The sequence below is a fragment of the Natrix helvetica genome (assembly GCF_964273705.1).
Source record: "Natrix helvetica genome assembly, chromosome: 1".
Lineage (NCBI taxonomy): Eukaryota > Metazoa > Chordata > Lepidosauria > Squamata > Natricidae > Natrix > Natrix helvetica.
The window spans coordinates 59,554,496-59,575,452 of NC_138548.1; the positions used below are offsets into that span (position 1 = coordinate 59,554,496).

General features: G+C 44.0%; 1 protein-coding gene across 1 annotated transcript in view; it reads right to left on the reverse strand.

Moving 5' to 3' along the window:
- BRMS1L (BRMS1 like transcriptional repressor) overlaps positions 1–19,774 on the reverse strand; it is a 39,003-nt gene extending 19,229 nt beyond the window's left edge. The window contains exons 1-3 of the mRNA XM_081935306.1: positions 19,450–19,774; positions 10,395–10,485; positions 8,277–8,404 (exon numbers count right to left, since the gene is read on the reverse strand). Of these exons, the coding sequence (XP_081791432.1) occupies positions 8,277–8,404; positions 10,395–10,485; positions 19,450–19,684 (454 nt within the window). The 5' untranslated portion in view covers positions 19,685–19,774. The remainder of the gene's footprint in view (positions 1–8,276; positions 8,405–10,394; positions 10,486–19,449) is intronic.
- Between the last annotated feature and the right edge of the window lie 1,183 nt (positions 19,775–20,957).

Here is a 20,957-nt window from a genome sequence, read left to right on the forward strand (position 1 = left end):
CTGACAAGTTCCCTCAGACTGAGAATGCGGTCATTGGATAGGAACACCCTCTCCGCCATGGGGTCTATCAAGACCCCGAGGTGGAGAAGGCGAGTGCTGGGAATGAGGTGACTCTTTTTGAGATTCACCCCGAACCCGTGATTCCGCAAGGTGTGAATGGTGAGGGCGAGCTCTCTTTCTGCCTGAACCGGAGACCTAGACAACAAGAGGATGTTGTCCAGGTAACATAGAATCTAAACTAGAAATGACCTGATGTGGGTGGCTAGTGCTGCCAGTACCTTTGTGAATAACCTGGAGGCACAGGATAGACCGAACGGAAGAGCTCAGTTCTGGAAGTGCCTCCTCCCATATGAGAAGCGGAGATATTTTTAGTGGGGAGGTGAAGGTAAGCTTTGGTCAAGTCTACTGACGTGAGGAAGTAGTCTTTCCTGACCGCCTGGAGGATGGTGTGCAGAGAATGCATTTTGAACCGCCGATAGACAAAGTGGCAGTTCAATGTTTTTAGATCTAAAATTGCTCTCCATCCCACGGAATTCTTCGGTACCACAAACAGGCGGGAATAAAAACCCTGCCCTTCCTGATGGAGAGGAACTGGTGGGATGGCCTGGATCTCCAACAGGTGCTGAATGGCCTGTTACATCAGTGCCCTCTTGTGAGGACACCGAGAGACCGGGCATGGCACGAAGTGTTCCTGGGGGATGGAGAGGAATTCCAGCATGAAACCAAATTTGATAGTTTTGAGTACCCAATTGTCTGTTGTGGTCTCCTTCCAGCGGTGGGCAAAGAACGCCAGGCGGCCTCCGATTGGAAGAGAGTCCAGATAGTCATTTCCTACGTGAAAAATGGTGGTTGCCTCCTCCATGGTAAGATTTATTGGAGGGGAAACACTGTGTGTTTCTACTGGACCTGTAGTGGTGAGATCCCTGTCTGGGAGTGTAGGATTGGCGTTGTGGACGGGGGAAGGAAAGTCCCCCGTCTGCCAGTCGAAAGGGCGACCTCCTATACAAGGGAGCAGGCCGACTGTCCTGTTTCTTGTAGATGGATGAAAGGACCTTGCGCTTGTCTTTAGATTCTGTGAGGTATGGGTCTAAGGGATTACCAAATAATTGGGTGCCATTGAATGGGGAGGCTGCTAGGCGCCACTTGGTACGGACATCTGCCTGCCATGGCTTGAGCCAAAGCAGGTGCCTGGCCGTGACTGAAGAGGCCCTGGCTTTAGAAGCAAATCTAGCAGCATTAAGGGAAGAATCAGCCGCAAATTCAACTGCTGCCCTGATCTTGTTGAGATCCCTATGTGATCTAGTGTCAGCAGGAGTGATGCGCTCCTGAAGCTGTTCAATCCAAACCAAGGCTGGCCTGGAGAAAAAGGAAGTGGCCATAGAGGCCCTAACAGCCCAGGCCCCAGCCTGATAGTTTTTGACTAAGGTTTGATCTGATCTTTTCTCCTCAGGCTTGACAATCTCCTCAGGGGCTCCAGAGACCACAGTAGGTGAAGACAGGGCTGCAACCGGTGCGTCCACTGGGGGGAGTCTCGAAGAACTTGGTGAGGTCTGGTGCAATGTTGTACAGACGTTTGTCAAGGTTGGTCGGCTGTGGGCCCATGCCTGGAGACTCCCACTGCTTCTGGATGACGTTCAGGAATATCTTGGGAACAGGGATCACCTCTTTTCCACCGTGGGTTCGGTGAATGGGGTACTGGGACCCTCAGTTGAAGCCGGTTCTGCCAGTTTATCCTGTGAAGTAGAAGCTGAAGCAGAAGATGGTAAGTTAGCAGCTTTAATGGCCTTAAGAAGGGACTTGAAATGATCAGTTTTGAATAATCCGGTAAAGGCAGGGGTATCTGGGGTGACCACCTTGTCATCAGACAGGTCTGAGTCCCGCAGGTTATCTTGCTCCCTGCCAATTGAGGCCTGAGAAGTAGAGGCAAAGGGATCAGGTTGCTGAGCCGCAGCAGAAGATTTATGCTTATGGCCATGTGATGGAGCAGGTTGGGGTTGCTGTTATAGGCCAGCAGCTATGACCTGTTTAATGGTTTCAGCAATGATGGCTGCCATATCAGCAGGAGAGGTGTACATGGTGTGGGGGGGGGGGGCCCAGAGCCATGTGTAACCGGGACGGAAGCCTGTTCAAAGGTGCGCTCCCTATTGAAAGGGACATCAAAGAAATTGCCTCTGTTGTCAGGTTCCATCGAAGACGAGGACTCCGAAGAAGACAATTCCCCTTCTGAATAGGCCATGGGGGAGTCAGGGCCCATGGGAGGCAAGACAGGTGGAACTGGGGACGCCACTTGGTGATCCTCGGAGGGAGGGAGGGAGGGCTGGGCAGTTCGAATATGTTGCTGTTTTGAGGCCCTCTGAAGTTCTTTCTCAAGGGCCTTCTGCCTGCACTCTTCTGCCCTGGTAGTCGCTTTAGAGACCTTGGGGTTTACTCCTGAGGAAGGGGCCTCTTTGGCTTGCCTCTTCCTGCTGCTCTTTGCCCCTGATGGCCCTGCCTCTTCTAATCCTGCATTCGTATCCATAGCTGGATCAGCCATTTCCCCAAACATAAATCAACACCCCAATAAGATAGGCAACGGTCTCACCCATTTGCTGGCCAGGCGCTCCTGATCTGGTCCACCTGCGGTGATCCCGCATTGCTGGGCACTCCAAATGGCTGCTGTTTTTTAAAGCATCCAAAATGGTTGACTTTTTTTCTCTGAGGCTTTTCCGAGCCTCAAAATAGCCGCCACTATCTTCACGGTCTTTTCCAACCTGCAAAATGGCCGCCGATACTAAGTATGGCCAGGGATCTGCAGAATGGCCACCAAACTCGGTTGGAACCGCTGCATGTGAAACGGCCAGTCGCGCATCCCTCCGAGTGCCCATAATCAAGGAGTGCCGCGGAAAAACAGCCGTGGAGCGTTAGCTCGTGAGCTGGCCGATCTGATTGCAAGGCAGGGTTCCTGAGCGAACTCGTGGCCGCAGGCAATCAGACAGCTGAGGAGAGGCAGCCAGAAATCAGTTTCAAATGTCCCTCCAATTTGTAGAATAAAGGATTATTTAAGAAACTAATTTAAAGGAACAACAAAAATTTTTGGGAAAATTCACCAATTAAAGATAGAATTAAATAATTTGGAGGAGAGATCAATTCTCACAGCCAGTCCAGATTGGACTGAGTCTGAAACTGGGGAGGAGCCACAAGGGCCCGATGACATCATAAGTGTAGACTCAGTCCGATTGGTTAATGGACGGAGCATACCCAGTCTGGCTGCTGTCTCTACGATAACAGGAAAAATGGCATTTTCTGTTTGCAGAAAAACAAAATGGACAACAAGAAACATATTCTTAGAGAGTGGGGGTACAGTTTGATGAGAAAAACCTTGGGTGTTTCTAGAGCCAACACAAAGCCCTGCCTCTAAGCTGTGATTCAAGAATATATTTTCTTCTTGCATCAACTGTAACAAAATAGTATGCAAAAAGTAATACTTTGTATAAGGTATAAAAAAAACTTATTTCAATTCAGCAACAATGTGTAAGCAGATACGTGACAACCAGCAAGATATAAAAAATTCCTGCTCAATTTACAGGTAGTCCTCGACTTACAATCATTCATTTAGTGATCGTTTGAAGTTAAAACAGCACTGAAAAAAGTGACATGACCGTTTCTCACATTTATGACTGTTGCAGCATTCCCGTGGTCACATGATCAAAATTTGGGTGCTTGGCAACTGGAATGTATTTATGATGGTTACAATGCCACAGGGTCATCTGAACACTTTTTGAGACCTTCTGACAAGCAAAGACAATGGGGAAGCCAGATTCACTTAACAACTGCTAATAATTAATTAACAGTGATTCACTTAACAACTGTGGCAAGAAAGGTCATAAAATGGGCCAAGCTCACCTACCAATTGTCTTGCTTAGCAACAGAAATTTTGGGCTCAATTGTGATCATAAGTCAAGGATTATCTGTAATGGATTGCAAAAAGTTTTTTGCAAATGTATGATCATTAAGATGGGTTCCATCTCGCCTTTCAACAGCATCTCAGTTACTAAGTTTCCAAATTCTTGTTTTCCATTCTGGTTTGCAAATAATTCATTGTGCAAGAAAGAGGATGCCTCTTTGCTCAAGATGTATACAGGAAAACTTAATTGAAAATATCCAAAATACTGGGAAGGAAACAAAATAAATATGTTCAATCCACATTGAATTAAAATTATGTCAAAAATATTATGACACTATATTCATTATTCTACTTGGTCCAGCCTTTTTTGTATAGTACCCCAGTATATTTCTTACATGCAAATATATTGTATAGACTTGTCTTAATATTATATATATTGTACATGCTCCGTGTGTTAACAAATCAGTTTTCTAAAATAGAGATAAACACATAGTACAGTGATGGCAAACCTTTCAGTGGTTCAGTAGAGACGCCCGTGGCGAGTCTTGAGGGACCGCTTTGGGAGGAGTTTGACTCGGTTGCCATCGAGGATTTGGACAGGTTGCGTGGACGTCTGCGACCCACCACATGTTTATTGGACCCGTGTCCCTCCTGGCTTGTACTGGCATCCTGGGAGGTTACGCGCGACTGGCTCCTTGGCCTGGTGAACGCCTCGCTGGGTGAGGGGTCTCTACCGGCCGCCTTGAAAGAGGCGGTGGTGAGGCCCCTGCTCAAGAAGCCTTCCCTGGACCCAACGGACCTAGTCAATTATCGTCCAGTCTCCAACCTTCCTTTTTTAGCGAAGGTTGTAGAGAGTGTGGTGGTACAGCAGTTCCCACGTCACCTGGAGGAAAATGATTATCTAGACCCGCGCCAGTCCGGCTTCCGACCCGGGCACAGCACGGAGACGGCCTTGGTCGCATTGGTTGATGATCTCTGGAGGGCCAGAGATAGGGGTTGTTCCTCTATCCTGGTCCTATTAGATCTCTCGGCGGCGTTCGATACCATCGACCATGGTATCCTGTTGCACCGGCTAGAGGGGCTAGGAGTCAGGGGCACCGTTTTACGGTGGTTTGGCTCCTACCTCTCTGATCGGACGCAACGTGTGTTGGCAGGGGAGCAGAGTTCGACCCGGAGGCTACTCACATGTGGAGTGCCACAGGGATCGGTGCTCTCGCCTCTCCTGTTCAACACATATATGAAACCGTTGGGCAAGATCATCCGTGGTTTTGGAGTGGGATATCATCTGTATGCTGATGATACTCAGCTATACATTTCCACCCCGAACCACCCCAATGAGGCCGTCGAAATGATGTCCCGGTGTCTGGAGGCCGTACGGGTCTGGATGGATGGCAACCGACTAAAACTCAACCCTTCCAAGACGGAGTGGCTGTGGCTTCCGGCCTCCCGGTTCAACCAGGTGCTTCCATCTCTGGCCATCGGGGGCGTCCAACTAGCCCCCATGGAACAGGTGCGCAATTTGGGCGTCCTCCTGGATGCCCGGCTGTCCATGGATGATCATGTAACAGCCGTGGCAAGGGGGGCGTTCCATCAGGTTCGCCTGATGCGCCAATTGCGCCCCTTATTGGACCGGGATGCCCTACGCACAGTCACCCATGCGCTAGTGACGTCTCGCCTGGATTACTGCAATGCTCTCTACATGGGGCTTCCCTTGAGATGCACTCGGAGACTACAGTTGGTCCAGAATGCGGCCGCGCGGGTGATTATGGGGAGGACTAGATACTCCCCTGTAACACCTCTCCTGCGCGAGCTGCACTGGCTTCCTGTGGTCTACCGAGTGCGTTTCAAGGTTTTGATTATGATCTTTAAAGCGCTTCATGGCACAGGGCCTAGTTATATGCAGGATCGCATCCTGCCCCACACATCCCTACGACCAATTCGCTCACACAGAGAGGGACTTCTCCGGGTGCCGTCCGCCAAACAGTGCCGGGGGGCGACACCCAGGAGCAGAGCCTTCTCTGTGATGGGCCCAGCCCTGTGGAATGACCTCCCCCGTGACATCAGGATTACTTCCGATCTCCGCTCCTTCCGTGTACAGCTGAAGACCCACCTCTTTCAATTATCTGGCCTGGCTCAATCGTAATTTCTCTTATTCCTCCTAACTGTTTTTTAAATTGTCTTTAAATATTAATTCTTAATTGCATATTGGGTTTTTACAATTGGGGTATTTTAATGCTGATTTTTAACTGTCTAAATGATGAAATTGTTACCTCCTCCGTGTATGTGTGTTTTGTATTTATGTACGTTTATGTGCTGTTATATATCTTCTATGTTTTATGCTCCATTGTACGCCGCCCCGAGTCCTACTTGGAAAGGGAGCGGCTAATAAATCCAAATTATTATTATTATTATTATTATTTTTCTTATGGCGTGCCAAAATTGTGTGTGCGCACACTCACGCGTGCCCACACCAATTCAATCTTCCCCGCCCACCTGCGCATGACCCCTTGCGCATACACACACAACCACACCCCAGGCTCCGGGGGCTTTCCTGAAACCTGGGGAGGGCAAAAATGGCCTCCCCCAGCACCCCCGAAGGCCCTCCAGAAGCCGGAAACAGATTGTTTCCTAACTTCCAGTTGGCCCGTTGGGCCTGTTTTTCGCCTCCTCAGCCATCGGAGGATTTCCTGAAGCCTGGGGAGGGGGAAAATGGCCTCTCCCGGCTTTCCGAAAGGCCAAAAAATCAGGTGGCCGGTGCGTGTATGCGCGCCATAGCTGACAGCTTGTGTGCCAGCAAATATGGCTCCGCGTGCCACCTGTGCCACGCGTGCCATATGTTTGCCATCATGGACATCGTATGTTTCTTCCTTCGATACATTGATTCCAAGTATCCTAAACCACAATCTACCCTAAAGAACTCTGTTTACCAGCCAGTCTTAAATCATTTAATTATTCTTTGATGAGCCAAGATAAACCAAGTTTAAACCAAACTTCATTGTTTTGTACAGAGCAAGAAACTAGTATATTTTCAAAGTAGTTTTTAGATACAAAACACTAAAGATGATTTATAAAATAGTTTTTAACAGCACAGTCTTAGAGCATCAGATATATTACATCTGAACCAGCCCTTGGAAGACAACAGCACCTATGGAAGCAACTGAAATGGAGGGCAAACATAGATTAGAGATTAATTGCTTTGTATTTTCACAATTAGGGAAATAATCATTTTCCTTTTTTCCTAAAAAATCAATTTAACCTGTAATCAACACCCAATTCTGACTGAGACATAGCTGCCATTTTGGGACTAATTTGCAGTAACAAGTTCTCATATCTTAAATATCTGATTAGTATTTTAAAAATACTGGTTAGCTTCTTCCTCTTCCCCTGCTTTCTGCAACATATTTATTGAGGAAGAGGTCTGAGGAATTTGTACACCACTTGAAATGTTTATATATATGTGTGTGTGTGTGTGTGTGTGTGTGTGTGTGTATATGTATGTATGTATATGTATATACGTATGTATGTATTTGTGTTACAACCCCTGGTATGTCCAAATATCCCAGTAAGGGTATGGCTAGCTGATGAGAGCTAAATAGCTTGAAATGGATCCATACTAGTCTCCCTTTACTTATTTATCAGCACAAATACATACATACATACATACATACATACATACATACATACATACATATATATATAAACTATTTATCAGTACAATTACAACATATACATAACACAATGTAGGAAAAACACAATGTAGGAAAAATGAAATAATCCCACCCCTCCTCAGCAATAACACACACTCAAATCAACCATTTAATGGGCTCCACTCTGGGTTCCCCAGGCCCACGGGCAAAACCATGTCTTCAGGGCCTTATGAAAGAATGTCAAAGAGGAGGCCAGTCTAATTGCTGGAAAAATGTTCCAGACGGATGAAGCCATTACAGAGAATTGCTAGTTCATGATATGCCATACACCAAATACATACCTACATACATACATAGATAAAATACACCACTTTGGTTGATTTTAATACATCATTATAAAATACATCATTTTGGTTGATTTTAATAAATATATCACCTAGCTCTGCATTTTCAAGCTTCTTCACCTAAGGAACAACACAGCTATGATTGTTTTTGGTGAAAGATTATACACATGCATTTATTTGGGAAACAGAATGCTGTCATGGATGACCTTGCATGCTACTGCTATTAAAATATGAGTATACAGTATATAAAAAATACACAGTAACAAAAAATCCAACCCCAATTGTTTTCACTTCAAAGGCTTCAGAAGCCCTGAAACTTTTATTAGGATTTTACTCCTACTATTGCCATGCAGTGATATAGTATATCTAACTGAGTCAACAACATCTACTTTATGGACTCACCCGCCACTTTTGTTCGGATTTGCATGTTTTCTTGCAGAGCTGCCAGTGGTTCCAAGTACTCTGGTGCCTTTCCCGCAATGACTTCCTGTAGCTTTGCATCCACTTGGCTTAATCTCTCTTTGTAAAGTCTGAATATAACGAACATAGAGTACATTATATTAAAGCCAGGCACATATATTAATATTTCTGAGATTTTCTCAACAGGCAATGGGCATTCTATAAAGCCCATCAGCCCAGAAGAAATTAGTAAGATTCAAAAACAGACTGAGATATACATTAAATTACAGTCAACTTTTTATTTAGACATTGTTTGGACTGCATCTGAAATTGTTGGTCCTTTTCATGAATGAACCTTCTGGCAGGAAAGGGAAGCATTAATTGTTTTGATTCACTGTCTTTAAGAAGGGACTAAAATTAAAATAAAATTAGTTACAAGGAGAAAAAAATTAAAAGACATCATCACCACCACCACCACCCTTCTTCAGGAAGGTTTTGAGAAGGTTTTGAGAAGGAATGAGACAAATTCCACCTTGGGGGATGTCCCATTTGAGGAAGCAATATCTATATTTAAATCAGTGTCTTCTGCATTCTTCGAATAAATCTTTTATAAAAAATTCTTGCTGCTTTCAGGAAAACTAATAAAAATAAATATTCAGCAAATAATACACAACTGCAAATAAAATACAATAAAGTAGTCTGATGAGAAAGTTAAGAATTTAAAGTATTTAAATGGGTCTAAAATAGTTAGAACCATCATTGCCATTATGTTCACATTGCTAACATAAAAATATCAAACAACTTCAGTCTCTTTAACAAAACATTTTTCAAAGGCAGGCTATGATCACTGAAGCCAGTTCTATTTACACACACAATAAGAATGGACAGCTCTTTATGTGAAGAATGTGAAAATCTTACTTTGCCCAACCCTTTGGACAACTTCAATTTTCTCGTTGCCCAGTCCCAGTTCCAGTTCAAAAGGAAGCCCAGTCCCAGTTCAAAAGGAGAACAAGCAATTGTAAGAAGCAGGAGACAATTGATAAGGTAAAAAGAGGCTAACTTCTCTTCCTGCTCTCCTAAACTTTCCATGTCAAACAAGAACAAACATGCATGAACTAAATCCACCCATATACAATATGATTGTTTTATCAAACTGCCATTCTTTAGAAATCCCTGTGATTGTCCAAACAAATGCCACCTGAATGTCTCTGGTATGCTTCAGAAGACAGAGTTAAATTACAGAGTTAACAAATTACAGTTTCTGAAGTTTGCATAGAATATTATTCTATTAGCTACCATCTCTACTAGCAAGATCCAGGAGAAGCTTGCAATCTCCTAACTGCCAGCTGATTACAGCAGAAAGTTCCAAAAGCAGCCACCATTTCTATAAAGAATTGCGGGTGTGCTGAAAAAAAGTGGTCACTTCCAGGAGGCAGTCACACTGCGCAGGGATGAATGGCTTTGCCCAACATGAGGTCTGGAGATCTTCAAAAAGTAACTGTACGTTGGGTAAGGAGCAGGTGTGAAGCAGACCCAAGCATTGTGGGGGTCTGATGGTGTGGAATGGGGGAAGAGAGAGGGGCACAGCAACATTTATGTGGTAAGTTATAAGGGCAAATGTGGGGTTGCTGCAGCAGCCATAACTTCAAAGCAAGAGGGGGGAAATTTTGAATGGTTATTAAGTGACTGGTCATATCTAGTGGATTACTGCATATCAGGCAATATAGTTCTTAATTTCAGCAGCAATTTTTAGAATGGAGAAGGAACAATAACATGCAATGAGCATTAATGAACAAGTTTTTTTTTACCAGAAGTCATTTCAGTGTGTGTGTGTGTGTGTGTGTGTGTGTGTGTGTGTGAGAGAGAGAGAGAGAGAGAGAGAGAGAGAGAGAGAGAGAGAGAGGGAGGGAGTTTTATCTAACATTTTCTTTGCTTCAGAATCCTAAGAAAGGAATTCATTTTTCATTGTAGTAATTCATAAATAACTGACAGTTTAAAAACTCTTGTTCTGTTGTAAGTTGCTCAGAGATTCACCAAAAGCTAATGAGCAGTCTGATTTAGATAGATAAGATAAAGCTGAATTAGCATTTAAGAGGAGTTCTAGATCATTGGTTTACTTACTGATCTTTCAGATCTGTAAACTGTTTTTCAAGATCAGACATCTCATCTAAACACTCCATTCTTCTTCTTTCACAATCTTCATCATCCATTTCTGCAATGAAAATTATACACTTTTACAAATATAACTAGTTTGTCTCTTCCAATGTACTTTACTAATAAATTAATGGAATAATTATTAAATCTGCTGGAAAATAGATATAATATATATAATTATTTCAATATATCTCTGTTCTTTGATTATGTTTGTTTTGTTTTGTTTTATTGGATTTATATGCCGCCCTTCTCCTAAAGGACTCAGGACGGCGTACAGCATTAAAAAACACATATTACAAAAGTTAAAAGGAAATTAGAAACAATCCAAAAAACAAACCCAATTAATATAACACTAACATTTTAAAAATTAGATAAAATTAACAGGCCAGGCCGGCTTGCTGGAAAATCCAACTTTTTAGGGCACGTCGGAAGGACCGGAGGTCAGGGATTATATCTCCGGGGGTAGCTCATTCCAGAGAGAAGGCTCTCCCACTGGGGGTTGCTAGCCGACACTGTCTGGCCGACGGCACCCTGAGGAAGCCAACTCTGTGAGATCGCACTGGACGGTGGGAGGCTACTGGTGGCAGTAGGTGGTCTCGCAGGCTCCCCTGGGCCTAAGCCATGGAGCGCTTTAAAGGTCATAATTAGTACCTTGAATCGCATCCGGAAAACAACCAGCAACCAGTGCAGGCCCCCTAAAAGGGGTGTAACATGGGAGCACATAGGTACTCCCATGATAACCCGCGCAGCCGCATTCTGGACCAGCTGAAGCCTCCGGGTGCTCTTCAAGGGCAGCCCCATGTAGAGAGCGTTGCAGTAGTCCAGGCGCGCAAGGACGAGGGCATGAGTGACTGTGCATAGAGCATCCCGATCCAGGAAGGGGCGCAACTGACGTACCAGGTGAACCTGATAAAAGGCCCCCCTGGTCACGGCCGTCTGTTCTTCTAAACTAAACCGCGTGTCCAGGAGGACTCCCAGATTGCAGGCCCTCTCTGAGGGGGCTAAAATTTCTCCCCCTATCATCAAAGATGGAACAAGATGCACAAATCGGGATGACTGAAACCACAGCCACTCAGTCTTGGAGGGATTGAGTTTGAGCCTGTTCCTCCCAATCCAGATCCGCACAGCCTCCAGGAATCGGGACATCACGTCGAGGGCATTGTTTGGGTGGTTTGGGGTAGAGATGAAAAGTTGGGTATCATCAGCATATTGATACCGTACCCCAAAACCACGGATGATCTTGCTCAGCGGTTTCATATATATGTTGAAAAGGAGGGGTGAGAGAATCGACCCCTGGGGCACCCCACAAGTGACACGCCTCGGGGTCGATCCCTGCCCTCCAGTCAACACGAACTGCGACCGATCCGACAGGTAGGAGAACCACCATAAAACGGTGCCCCCCACTCCCAACCCCCCGAGTCGTCGCAGTAGGATACCATGGTCAATGGTATCGAAAGCCGCCAAGAGGTCTAATAGGATCAGGACAGAGGAGCAGCCCCTGTCCCGGGCCCACCAGAGATCATCGACCAATGCGACCAATGCCGTCTCCATGCTGTACCCGGGCTTGAAACCTGACTGAAACGGATCCAGGTAGACAGCTTCATCCAGGTACTGGGGAAGCTGACGTGCTACCACACTCTTGACAACCTTTGCTACAAAGCGAAGGTTGGAGACCGGACGATAGTTAGCTAAAGAAGCTGGGTCCAGGGAAGGCTTCTTAAGGAGGGGCCTCACCACCGCCTCCTTCAAGGCGGTGGGAAAGAACCCCTCTCTCAATGAAGCATTGGTAATTGCCTGGAGCCAGCCTGGTGTCACCTCCCGGGAAGCCGAAACTAACCAAGAGGGACACGGGTCCAGCACACAAGTGGCAGCACTGAGTCTCCCCATAATCCTGTCCATGCCCTCGGAGGTCACAGGGTCAAACTCATCCCAAATTGTCTTCACAAGATTCATCCCCGTCGACTCGCCCGAACCTACCCACTCATCTGAGCGATTTTATTTGGCAGATACTGAACAAATTCTTCAGCCCTACCCTGCAAGGGGTCTTTCCCAGTTCCTTGGTTAAGTAAGGAACGGGTCACCCTAAACAGGGCGGCTGGGCAGTTATCTGCAGACGCAATAAGAGCGGGAAAATGTTGCCGTTTTGCCGCTTTTATCGCCACTAAGTAGGATTTAATATGAATTCTTACTAGTTTTCGATCAGGTTCGGACCGGCTGGCCCTCCAATTAATCTTATGAAAGAACTAAATTGATAAGCATTTGTTTCATCTTACAGCCAGCTATGTTATACAGGTAGCCTTTGACTCAGCTACCATACTTACCACCCTGTTCTGAGTTTATCACACCCACACATGCACCCAGGGTCACATATCCACATTTTGGACACTTGGCAACCAGCTCACCTTTTTGCCATTAAACAATGGTAACTTCTTATGTTTCCATAATTTCATAATAATATGGGTAGTTCTACAAAACAGACTCTATACACCTACAGCAACATTTCAATTTGCTCTCTAGATTGCATGAATAACCTTATGCCATTGCATTAACTGATAAAGCAACTTTAAACTTTTAAGGCCTATTAGATATTATGTGTCATCCCTTGTGGAAGAGCAGAGCCAACAGTTACGAGAATATTTCTTTCTTTCATTGTTGCATTCTTCCCTTCTCCTCAACACTTCATTATTTCACCCAAGCAAAAACATCCATGGATAAACATTTTCTATATATCACTTCTTAATTCAGACAGCAAGGACCTAAACATGCACATGGCTCCAGCTTCTAACAGTATGGTAATGCACACTCAATTCAATATATACTATACCAAGTTTGCATATTAGAAAATCAAGTTCATAATCTAAGCAGCACCTTTTAGCCACTCAAAGATGTTTAGCATACATTTTCCAATTCCATATTTGTAACCTATATTCGTAGCTTATAGTGGACTAAAGAAGGAATAGATCAGACATCCAGTCCTTGCTTATCAATGGAGACCAAGTAGAGCAAGTGGCCAGTTTTAAGTTTCTGGGTGTTATCTTAAAAGAGGACCTGACCTGGGGCGCTCACATTGCAACACTGGTCAAAAGGGCCCAGCAGAGAATATACTACCTGAGACTTCTCAGGAAACAACAACTGAATGAAAAACTACCCCTGCACCATAGAGAGTATTCTAACTTACTGCACCTGTGTATGGTTTGCCAATTGCACAGTGGCAGATAGGACAGCGCTCCAGAGAGTCAACACCATTGCCCAGAGGGTCATTGGTTGCCCTCTCCCCTCTTTGGAAGAGCTTTATAGCTCCTGCTGCCTTAAGAAAGTTCAAAACATTCTCAAAGATCCATCTCATCCTGGGCACTTTTTTTTTTTAACTATTACCATCTGGCAGACCTAAAGGATAATAAAAACAAGGACAAACAGGCTGAAAAACAGCTTCTATTCCGGGGCAATAACCATATTGAATTTTATGGTATAGTGCAATATCGGGTTTTCAATTTCAATTATATAGAATGTAAAGGATGTATGTTAGTGTGTTTATTTTTATAATTGTAATGTACATGGAAGGTGGCATTTAATTTTATTGTACCATGTGCAATGACAATAAAGTAAACTAAACTAAACTAATGTTATTTTTCCCATACTACAAATGGTAGACTGACTACAATAAATGATGCCTTTGGGCAACTCACTTAAACTGTTTGTTGTTTAGCCACAATTTGAAATAGAAACCACCTCCTGATGATTTATATATCACTTAAAAGCAGTATCTCAAAGCATTTTTTCAATGTTGTTTACACCATCAATTGCAAAGATCTGTCCCCCTACTAATTTACATTCCTCCTTTCCTTTCTCTAGTTGTAAAAAAGCAATCAGAAGTTCATCTGAATCCTACACTTCAATTTATACTGAAACAAGTCACAAACACTGAAATGTGTTTCATACGTACAACTGTATATTTATTTTGTTAAACTAGTACTGTACTATTTTCTCAAGAGTTCAAGGTGGCCCACACAATGCTGCCTGTTCAATCAGCATCAGTCTCAGATGGGTTAAGATAAGAAACAATGATTGGCCTAAAGAAACTCAAATGACCTTTCGGACACAAAGATGGATTTCAACATTCTTGTCTGCACTGAATCAAAGATAGAACATAAAGCACGTAGAGAGAAGAAGCAGTTCTCATTCTTGACACTTTAAAATATAATTTTTCAAGTTACTCAATGGCAGCCACCTTCACCCATCCAGACTAAGTTAATGAAGTCAAAATAATATTTGGGAGGAAATAAGAATTTATTTGAAACCAAGACACTTCAGCTAATTTACATTACTCATAAGACATTAGTACGTCATTATCTGGATGGCTTATCTGTGTCCGCTGCTTATTTGAAGAAGTGCTCTTGACATGATGCCTAAAAGGCTTAGAGCCAATAATTTGTTGAACAGCCTTCCCTGGTCTACATCAGCCCAGACTTTATGATCTTGAGGAAGCGGGCTGGATGGGTAGAAGAGCTTGCACCTAGGCAAGCTACCCTGTTTCTGGGAAGTAGAGCAATTGATACATCAAGAGCAACCCAACTTGTCTATATAATCTTGTCAGATACAAGAGATAAGGGAACTCACCCTCCTGCCATTGTCTTTCATCTCAAAGTCTCTTCTGAAGTCCCTATAATTACTTTGTTAAATTTATATCCCTTCTTTTGCCTAAGAGTTCATCCATATTCCTTCTTCCAATCAATCAAATGTGTAAGGTAGCTGACAGAAAATCAGACCCAAAATTATAGTAGTTTTTTTTTTAAATCTTCCATATTTATTCTATAGGTTTTATGTAATTTTAAGTGTTTTATTTAATGTCTATGTCTTTAATAGTACTTGTGCTTCTTATATAGCTTTTAATATATAGTTTTCAGCAATGGGTAGAAACTAATCAAGGAGAGAAGCAACCTAGAACTAAGGCAGTGATGGCGAACCTTTTTTAGCTCGCGTGCCACAAGTGGGGGGAGCGCAGGGGGGTCGAGTGCGGGCGTGCCGCACCCATAATGCAATGTGCGACCCCCCCCAGTGCGCATGCGCGCAAAACGCGCGACTCCTCCATTTTTACATGGTTTTTTTTGCCCTCCCCATGCTCTAGGGGCTTTATAGGAGCCTGGGGAGGGCGAAAAGAGCCTCCCTCGACCCCCCGGAGGCCCTCCAGAGGCTTCAGGGACTGTCCAGAGGCTTCCCTGAAGCCTTCAGAGTGCTTAAAAACACCCTCCGAGCAAACCGGAAGTGACTTCCGGGTTGCTCGGAGGGTCGTTTTAAGCGCTCCGAAGGCTTCAGGGACGGTCCCTGAAGCCTCCGGGGGGGGCGGGGGAGGCTCTTTTCACTCTCTCCAGGCTCCTATAAAGCCTCTGGAGCCTGGGGAAAGTGAAAAATAGCTTTTAAAAAGGTGAACTCAGCTGGCCAGCGCGCATTGGCCAGCTGACAGGGCAACGCCTTGCGTGCCCTGACAAATGGCTCCGGGTGCCACTTGTGGCACGTGTGCCATAGGTTCGCCATCACGGAACTAAGGAGACATTTCCTGACAGTTAGAACAATTAATCAGTGGAACAGCTTGCCTCCAGAAGTTGTGATTGCCCCAACACTGGAAGTCTTTAAGATGATGTTGGATAGCCATTTGTCTGAAGTGGTGTACGGTTTCCTGTCTAAGCAGGGGGTTGGACTAGAAGACCTCCAAGGTCCCTTCCAACTCTGTTATTCTGTTTTCTGTTCACTGTTTAAGAGCTTATGTCAATTAAATGGATATTTTCCTTTGACCCGTGGACATTTTTTTAATTTGAAAATTTCATTTTTGTCATCTCTATCGAATTTGTGGAGTACTGTGTTAACAGGTTATACAGTATGTCCCTCTAAGAGAAGCAATTTAATATACTCACAAATTTGGGCAGTAAACATTCCAATTTGTTTTTCTAAAAGTAATTCATTTTCTTCCACAATTAAAAATTGAGTTTATCAAGTACACATTAGATAAAATTCAGAACCTCCTGCGTTCGTTGATTAACAAGTCTTTAAAATATATCCTGGGGAAAAATGATGCGGAAGGGTACTAATGTTAACAATTAGACATTCTAATAATTTTATTGCATTTATTAATTGTTCTTGGTTTATTAAAAACCATCCCAGAGTTTTTCAAAAGTGTTTTAGACATCATTTTTTAAGCTGTGTATAAGACAGCTCTGTATAAGACATGGCTGGCTGGGGAATTCTGGGAGTTGAAGTCCACAAGTCTTAAAGTTCCCAAGTTTGGACACCCCTGGTATAAGATAATTATACCTACTGAGGAAACCTACTTTAATCAGTTGTTTAACTTAAGGCATCAATGAAAGTCTTTAGAACCCTGGGATTCTGTTTTGCGCGCATGCAACCTCCAATTCCAAGGGATCTATAACTGGCTTGTGGATGACATAATTAAGGGGGTCTTTCCAGAAGTATAAAGGAAACTAAGGGGTGAATCATTCTATTTATTATATATTCCTCCATTCCTCCCTGAAAAATGCTGTTCTGAAGTCTCCCAAGAATATATGAGATTCTGTATTTAGATGCATCTTCTGTGGTGTAAGTGCTGCTCCACTGTAATGACTTCTTTTCAGCAGTGGAATTAGTTCAAGGTTTCTCAACCTTGACAACCTCTGTTGACTTAAACTCTCAGAATTTCTTACCCATCATTATCTTAAAATTGCCAAGGTTGAGAAATATTAAGTAGACACAGACCTACTAAAGCTAAAAGAATTTCCTCCAACTGCTAAGATGAGATGCCACAAAATATTACTTTAGATCCGTTTTGTAAACTAATAGAGATGACCTTTTGACCCAAAGATTAAAAAATATTTCCCATTCCAATAAATTGTAATAGATTTTATTCCTATCTGTCTTGATTGACACCAAAATAAAGAGCAGTTACGAAAAAGAGGAATGTTGGTGCCTCCTCACTATTGAAACTGAAGCAGAAGAAACTTGAGAGCATACTATTATACTTTAATAACTCTTAGGAATGCTGGAGATACATACAGAAACTGTTTTTCCTCATACAGAGAGCATAAACATTAAGTGTAACTAAAGACACAATGATTAAGCAAGAAACAAAAACCCTAACCTTCCCAAAATAAGACATGAAAAGCAAGTAAGGAGCCTGTCAATGTCTTTAACTAGCAGAAGCATCTCCATCTGTACTTTTTAATACGCTGCCGTTTTATGTTGTCCTATTGTTAGCAGCATATAGTGAAATAAAAATTTATTCCTACATTAGTGGAAAAGGATGCATGTCAACATGTAACAGCACTAGTTGGCCTGGTCTAAATTCATAGGGTGATGCCTGGTTAGGCCTTGAATGGGAGAATTCCAGGGCTGTAGAGTAGACTGAGAAATAGGGGGGGGGGGGGATCACCTTCCAAAGACCATTCATTATAAACCTTTTCCATAGTCTTACTAAGAAAACTGCAGGGGTCTATGAAGTCATAAGGAATCAAACCCAACTTGATTTTAAAGAAGGATGTAATGGACAGAAAAATATCTCTGCAATAGCATCTATGATGTGAATACATTGTGGATGGAAGATATCCTCAGAATCCTTCCCACAGAATATATTTGCTCATACTGTATTTTAGCTTAATAAAAATAAGCAACACTAATTACAGTAACTAAGTTGTTGCATTTATTCCCGCAATATCTAAATATATGATATGCACTGAATATAATTTATTGATTAAATTTACATTCTCTCATTCCTCCAGGATTGGTAGACCCATATTCTACACTCAGTCATGGAAGCTCACTGGTCCCAGTCCAATATCCTAATACCTTAGGATGCCATAGGCATAATGTCTAAGATGCTAAAATGAACCAACCATATTCTGAGGTGGATCATCATTAAGCTCAGTGTGCTTTACTTCTAAGTGTCCAAGATATACTTAGTAGAAAAACATTAAATATAAGAATTCCATATTAGGCATACTAACTCGTGGTTTTTTAAAATACTTTTGACAAACAAATATACCTAATACTTCTCTTATTTTCCCAATCCTATGAGGTGAGGTGAGCTTTAGAGCCAGTGACCGAAGGTATTGAATAAAAAGACAAATAACATTTTAAGTTACTGTTTTGCAGTTTGCTTTATGTTTAATTTATTTATTTGTGCACTGAAACCATTATCATTTAACTTTAACCCTAAAAAGGTAGGGTAGAAAAATGCCTTGTGAACATTTCTCAGACAAACAAATATGGAACATGCCAAAGATTTTGGTACACAGAGAAAAAAATAATAGAGGCTTCAACAAACTAAGTTATATTGGCATATCCCGTGTTTGTAGAAGGCAACGGCAATACACAAAGCACTTGTTCTTTAAAGGGAAGGAAAAAACAGTAAGACAACAAAACCGCAGCCTTCTTACTAGTAGTTCCATCTTGCAATTTAGTCCATGAAGCCACTTGTCCAAGAATTGCCTATCTGCCTGAATGCATTTGTGTTTCTTTCTTTCTTCTCTTTCCTTCCTTCCTTCCTTCCTTCCTTCCTTTTTTGGGTGCCACAACAAATCAATTCTTTTACAGCTTATAGAAATTCCTCTGCCACCTCCCAACCTCTCTCCCGGGGCTGGCTGCAGACAATACATCACACCGTAGGTTTATATTAACCACCGAATGAGGGAGGGGGAATTCGAGGCAAAGGAGAGCATAGCTCCCTCCAATGAGCCCGGGAGGAAACTTATTAGGAGAGTGAGGCCATTGGCTTGCCCGCCCAGGTGAGGGGGCATAGAAGCCCAGGGGGGCGGGGGGGGGCTTTCCTAACAAGTCGCCCGGGGCGAAGGAGTGGGAGGAAATACCGAAAGGGGCCATAAGGGTTGCAGAAACCGCGGAAACGCCCCCACCCCGGCACACCAACAAAGCCGGACGGGGCGGGGCTGAGCCCTCCTCCCTTCTGCCCCCATCTAACCCCAGGCGAGGCAGATCCGCTCTAGCATGTGCCGCCCAGGAGGAGCCCTTTTCCCCGCTTCACCTGAGCTGTCGCCCTCCTCGGAGACGGACGAGCTCTCCGACTCCTCTTCCTCGGAGCTGCTGCCCTCGTTCTCCCCGTAGTCCACCTCCATGTCATCGTGGTTGTTTTCTTTTTTCTCCCTCGAATGGACCGGCATCGTGCCCGCTCTCGGCAGACACCCGGCGTCACCCGCTTGGAGACCCAGGACGGCAGCTTCGCCAGCCCGGCCCTCTAACGCGCCGAAGCTCCGCCCCATCGAAACCCCGCCATCCACCTTAGGGCCGCGCCGCTCGACCCGCCTCTCGGTCGCTGATTGGTGGGGACGCCTTGCCGGCGGAGCGGAGTTTCGTAGTCGGGCGTGGTTGGGGAGGGGGGGGGAGTTCTGTGTTGCTGAGGATTTCGGGAGATGTAGTCTTTCGTGGGAAGCCTTGTAGATCCCAGTAGTAGTAGGTAGTAGAAGTAGTAGGGCAAGGAGAGGGTGGAAGAGAGGCTACTGAAGGGTCTACGTCAGAGGTCCCCAAACTTGGCAACTTTAAGACTTGTGGACTTCAACTCCCAGAATTCTCCAGCCAGCTATGCTGGGAGGTGAAGTCCACAAGTCTTAAAAGTTGCCAAGTTTGCTCTACGTGTTTTAAACACAGATTTGGAGCAGGGAGATTAACGCTGTTTTCATCTTGTTTGAAATTAAGAACAAAATTGGTGAGAGGAACAATAGCCACCGATTGATTTCTTTTCCCGGCGGGAAGCTTTCGTGTACATTCCCCTTCAAGGATTACTGCATTTAGGTAGCGGGGGGGGGGGGAGTACAAATTGAGGGACGCGTGAGTGAAGACGGCGTCTACTCCTCCTGCCTCTGAGACGCTCACTTTCCCTGGATTCTGTGTAGGTGAGAGGATTGAGCCCAATAGCGCCCCCGGAGGCCGAGGGAGTTGCTGCAGCGTCGCTTTTCCGTCGTCACCCCGTTAACATCCAGAGCGAAGGTTTTTAAAATCACGATTTATCACTTGCAATTGGCTGGTTCGTGCCACACATTAAGGCATAAAACTATCTCTCCCTCAGAGATGTGAGGCCCGATCTTAGATGCAGAAAATGTGGGGAGTGACTGGAAGATTGTTTTTCGAGGACTCGTTAACACCTTTCCCCCCCCCAGCAAATTGGAAAAGAATGCTCGAAATAATTATTTTGAAACATTGTCACTTTTAGACCGAGTAAGTTGATTTTAAAGATGGACTTCACTTGTCAAAATGGCAAAAGATGGTCATATAAAACAAATATCAGCCGCATTGGTTAGAATGCAGTAGTACAACCTACTTCTGCTGACTGCCTGCAATTTGGCAGTTGGAATCTCACCAGGCTCAAGTTGCTCAGCCTTCCATCCTTCCAAGGTGAGTAAAATGAGGATCCAGATTGTTGGGGGCAATATCCTGACTCTGTAAACTACTTAGAGAGGGCTGTAAAGCACCGTGAAGCGGTATATAAGTCTAATAAAAATACATATTGCAGAATTCCATGTTTTCAATAATCATTAG